This window comes from Tupaia chinensis, unplaced genomic scaffold (genome assembly GCF_000334495.1).
Source record: "Tupaia chinensis unplaced genomic scaffold, TupChi_1.0 Scaffold000333_1, whole genome shotgun sequence".
Taxonomy (NCBI): domain Eukaryota; kingdom Metazoa; phylum Chordata; class Mammalia; order Scandentia; family Tupaiidae; genus Tupaia; species Tupaia belangeri.
In genome coordinates this window covers 1487683-1493103 of record NW_006159827.1, presented here as the reverse complement: position 1 = coordinate 1493103, position 5421 = coordinate 1487683, and the positions used below count along the sequence as shown (strand labels likewise).

Sequence of the window (5421 nt, the reverse complement as noted above, 5' to 3'; positions counted from 1 at the left end):
ACCCGTGTCCTGAGCGAGCGCAGTGCGCATGTGTGTCCAGAAGGGCCGCCCCCGCGTCACCTATGGCGCGCTGATTGGCCAGAGTGACTGTCAATCCGGACAGGATTGACAATCCGCTCAGCGCGGGAGAGGGCGGAGCTTTGCCTTCGTCCTGGAAGGAGAGGCGTGAGTTGGCGTCTGTGCTTTTTGGGGAAACTGAGGCCCCAGACCCAGAGGACTTGGGAATCAGAGGACTTGGGTTAAGACAAATCCAGAACAAAAGACCGAGCTTTTCTAATTACCGTTCTGATTTTTTGGGGGGCTTCTAACTCTAAAAACCACCAGTGTGCATAATTTTGTAAGGCAAATAAGGGGGAGGGGGGCAATCCACAGGTTTTGGTGCAGTAAACCGGCTTCAGAAGAAAGACAGCCTGGTGCATAAAACAAGAGGGAAAACAGCCCAAAGGCAGAAAGGAGGTCACGACAGCATTGTTGGCCAAAGCAAAACAAATCTCAAAACAGGGAAACAATTGTCCTGTGGTGAGATCTACAGGGGAAATAAATGAGATCTCCGTTGTCATTCAGTACGTTTTGAATGCTAACTCTATATCAGGCCGGGGCTAGAAACAGATCAGGCATTCTTGTGCCATGGTGTTTTTTGTTTGTTTTTGAGAATTATTTTATTTTATCTATTATTATTATTATTTTAAAATTTGACCAAAGAGAGAAAGATAGGGAAAGTGAGAAAACAAGCTGCCGGGCCAGGGACTCAAACCATGGTCAGCCATGCGGGAGTCCAGCACCCTTAACCACCATGCCACCTGCTGGCTCCCAAGATTTAATTGTTTTAAGTTTATTTTTTTATTCATGGTAGACAGCACGTGCATGTACATGTGAGAAAGAGAGGAAGTCAGGCATGCGTGACAGAGTCCCCTTCCTCCAGACCGCTGGCTGTCAGGATTTTCGGTAAGTTCCCAGCATATTTCAGGCCTACTGGGCTGGAGACCCAGACTCTTGGTTAGCCATGTGGCTTCCAGCACCCTGATTTAGTAGGTTACTGACTGTGTCATGGTGACTGGGCCAATAGAAACCTCATTTAAAAAATTCAGCCAGGCACAGTGGTATAAGCTCCCAGTCCCAGCTGTTCAGGAGGCAGAGGCAGGAGAATTTTAAGTTCAAGGCCAGCCTGGGCAATATAGCAAACCCCTCTCTTTAAAATAAATAAATAAAAGATGTAAACAATCAATTTAAAAGTTTTTAAAATGTATTTGTTATTATTATTTTTAAATTTGACGAGAGAGGAAAGAGAGAAAGAAGGAAAGTGAAAGAGCAAGCCGCCTGGTTTGAGACTTGAACCGTTGGTTGGCCATGTAGGAATCTATCACCTTAACCACCACGCCACCTGCTGGTCCCTAAACAATCAACTTTTTTTTTTTTTTTTGGAGAAATTTTTGCTATAGGCCGGGTGCACTCCCCAGAAAGAAAGAGACAGAAAGACAGAAAGCGATTTTTTGGGGGGCTGGCCACGCCACAAGCCCTACTCCTCCATTCTCCTCTCCAGATCTTGGGCATGGATGCACATGCACCCGGAGTGAGTTTAAGCCACTGGGTCTGGGACTTGAACCACGGTCGGCCATGTGGGAATCCAGTGCTCTTAACCACCACGCTACCTACCAGCCCCTTAATCATTTTTTTCATGAGTGCGAGAGATGACATCCACAATAGGGTCTTGATGCCACAATTCACCCCTAGCCGTTAGCCAGTTCTGGATCATGGGCACCTGCATGCCCAGCATCCTCAGGAAGGTCTCCAGGTGTGAACCCGGAACCTTCCCATGTGGCTCAGCCTTGCAGAGAATGTTTTTGTTTGTTTGTTTTTAGGTTTTTGCCATAAGGCATGGAAGCTTGCCACAGAGAGAGAGAGAGAGAAATCGCCTGTTGGGGAGATGGCCACACCACCCATCTCGGGAATTTGGCTACGCATGCACATGACTGGTGTGGTTCTCAAGCTGCCAGGTCCAGGACTTGAACCACAGTCAGCCCTGTAGGAGTCCAGTGCCTTATCCACCACACCAACTGCTGGCCCCACAGAGGACTGTTTTTACTGGCCCCCAAGTGATATAATCTTTTCATCTTTGAGACACAAACTAAATGAAACATACTCACCTCCAACCAGACTTTTGTGTTTGTCTTGAGTTGCCCAATCTTGAAAAACATCAGCTCTCTAATGAGAAGCAAATAAATAGTCTTTGGGGCCAGTAGCTCACTTTGAAATCTTGAAGGTGGAAAGCGCTAGACGTGAAACGGAAATTGTCTGGTCAGCTAAGGGAGATATCAATGGAGAATCACCCTACAGTGTGATTAGTACTTTCCTACCTCAGCGCTTCAAAGGTCGTTATAAAATGTGATACTGAGGGGGCCAGCAGGTGGTGTGGTGGTTAAGGCTGCTGGACTCCTCCATGGCCGACCGTGGTTTGAGTCCCAGACCTGGCCTGGTGGCTTGCTTTCTCACTTTCCCACCCTCTCTCTCTGTGTCCCTCTCTGATCAAATTAAAATAAATGATGAATAAATAAATAAAATAAAGTTCAATAAAATAATTCAATTACTTATTGAATTTTATTCATTCATTTATTTTAATTTTCCCAGAGAGAGACACACACACAGAGAGAAGGAAAGTGAGAAAGCAAGTCACCAGGTCCGGGACTCCAACTATGATTGGCCATGTGGGAGTGTCCAGCACCCTTAACCACCACGGAACTTGCTGGTCCCGATAAAATAATTCTTAAAAAAAAAAAAAAAAAGTGACACTGAGAAATTAGTGTTCCCAATCAAAGATCTCTGATAGGCAAATTTAATTGGAAATTGTCACTTATTATATTGACTACGTGGTCTTAAATTCAGCAGAGTTTAAAGTTTATTCCATGAAGGTATGATAGAGAGGGAGAGACAGTTCTCAACAAGGTTCCACACCACGATCCACCCCCAGCCTTCCATGCCAGCCAGGGTCACGGGTGTCCACCAGAGAACCGAACCCGAGATCTTCCATATAGATCCAGCGTAGTCTGGGCAATATGTTACCACGGTACCATGGAACCACTCTTCAGCAGACTTTAATTCCAAAAGCAACTGTATTTTTATGTTTTGTAGGAAAACAAAAACAAAAACAAAACACCATTTTCTGTAACTCCACATTATGGAGAATTGTTTGACAAGGGATTCTTCTTTTCCCTTATCCCTTCCCAACCTTCTGGGTAGAGCCCAACCAACCTCCTCCCCCCAAGGAGCACAGGCGAAGATGTATCAGCATAAATAATTTATTGCAGACTAATATCATACATTAGTGGGCTTGACAGTTGTCAAGGATGGAGGTGGCCAGGAGGCAGGAGTGTGGTGAGAGTGTAGCATGTGAAGAGGTATTGCTGGGGGCGGACTGCACGCCATAGCCGGCTGGAGACCCGTGTTCGTCAGCTGAGCGATGTCAAGCAGGAAGGAGATGGGCCAGGCTAAGCCAGGCACCCGAAGTTCTCCTTTAGCCAGCCCACTCCAGCTTTCTGGCCCTTCCTCCTGCTTCCTTTATGATCCCAGTGGAGGAGGTGTGGGAGGTAAGAAGCATTATGACTGCAGGCTTGTGGGCACTATCAGCTGAGCATGGGGGTCTCCATCTAGTTCTTGGCAGGGGAAGACCTCCAGGGACATGGGTCTTCATTGCAGTATCTTCAGACAGGTTGGGATGAGAGATGAGGCCTTGCCCTTGGGGGGCTGCTGTCCCTCTGTGGCATCGAGGAGCTGCTGCATGTAACAGGAGGTGCCGAGCAGCACGTGACCTGTGGCCTGCATGCCAAAGAGAGCCCAGCGCAGGGCTTCCCTGGGTGGAACGAGAAGACACTCAAGTCAAAAACAGGACTCACCTCCCTGCATCTCCTCAAACGCCTCCTCCCCTGTATTCCCATGTTGGCCTGGGAGGAACTGGTTTCATTACATTCGTTTTCATAATAAAAGACAAAAGAGGGGCCAGCAGGTAGGATGCTGGACTCCCACATGGCCAACTGTGGCTCGAGTCCTGGACATGGTGGCTTGCTTTCTCACTTTCCCTCTCTCTGGTCAAATTAAAACACATAAATAAATAAATAAATCATTAAATAAAATAATTTTTTTTTAAAAAAAGAAAAAATAACAAATATCAGGACCATCAGTTAGAGTAATGGCTATGTCTCTGGACTCCCATAGAGTCGACCGGGGTTTAAACATCTCCAAAACAAAACAAAACAAAACAAAAACAACAATAACAAAAAACCAAATATCACCTCTGAGGTAATGTGACTGAAAAAACTCTTCGTAAATTCTAGAGGGATTTACAGATAGGAACAGATGCTGTCCTCCCTCAGCAAATGAGAAAGGCCCACAGGCATCACCCGAAGTAGTACCTTCATTGAAATGTCTGAAACCTCGCTACTGTCTCTTGCAAAACCATGCTTTTCTATCTTTCTTTTTATTTTATTTATTTGGGTTTATTTATTTATTTATTTTGCTATAGTGCATGTGCACTTGCCAGAGAGAGAGCGAGAGAGAAAGAGAGAAACTGAGACATCATCTTTGCCAGGAATGGCCATGCCACAATCCCTTCTCCTCTAGTCTCCTCTCAGGATTTTAGGCATGCATGCATACGTGCCTGGCATGATTCTCAAGTTGCTGGCTCCAGGATCCACATGACTGATTAAGCAGTTCAAGTCCCAGACCCAGTGACTTGAAAAACATGCTGGGCATGTGTGTATATATGCCCAAAATCCTAAGAAGAGAATGGAGGAGAAGGGATTGTGGCATGGTCATACCCAGTGAAGTGGTTTTTCACTTTCCCTCTCTATATATGTCTTCTCTCTCGCTCTCTCTCTCTTTCTCTAACTCTCTAATGAGCACATATGCCCTACAGCAAAATGTATTTTAAACTTTATTAGACAATACAAATAACTCTTGTCCATGCATATTAGCTTTGTCTTTTGAAGGGATGATTATTTTTGCCTTCCCACCCTCATGGAAAAATCTAATGTTGCATCTATAAATTTATCTCAACATCGTTGATGGACTTGCAAGGGGACTTCGAAAAGTCTATGGAAAATGAAATTAAAGTATATATTTATTTTGGTGCACAAAAAAATTGAGATCCATGCATAGTTTTTCATAACACTTATTCTCCATGAACTTTTTTTTTTCATAAGAGAGATTTTTGCTATAGGGCACATGTGGTCACCAGAGAGACAGAGACAGAGAAAGTGAGAAATCACTCCCTGGGGTGATGGCCTGGGGGTGGGGATGGCGAGTGCACCTCATGACAATACCAGGGTAATCCAACTCTCTTTGATAAGTCATAAACTTCTTTTTTTAAAAGAATTATTTTATTTAACTTTATTTATTTATTTATTTATTTATTTATTTATTTTAATTTGA

At 44.6% G+C, this 5421-nt stretch overlaps 1 protein-coding gene across 2 annotated transcripts in view; it reads right to left on the bottom strand.

The window, feature by feature from the left end:
- Window positions 1-3275: 3275 nt before the first annotated feature.
- The window catches only part of CIDEC (cell death inducing DFFA like effector c), a 10948-nt gene continuing 8802 nt past the window's right edge, over window positions 3276-5421 (bottom strand). For both annotated transcript variants that reach the window (XM_006152011.2, XM_006152010.3), the window contains exon 6: window positions 3276-3844. In XM_006152011.2, coding sequence (XP_006152073.1) covers window positions 3682-3844 — 163 coding nt within the window. In that variant the 3' untranslated portion in view covers window positions 3276-3681. The remainder of the gene's footprint in view (window positions 3845-5421) is intronic.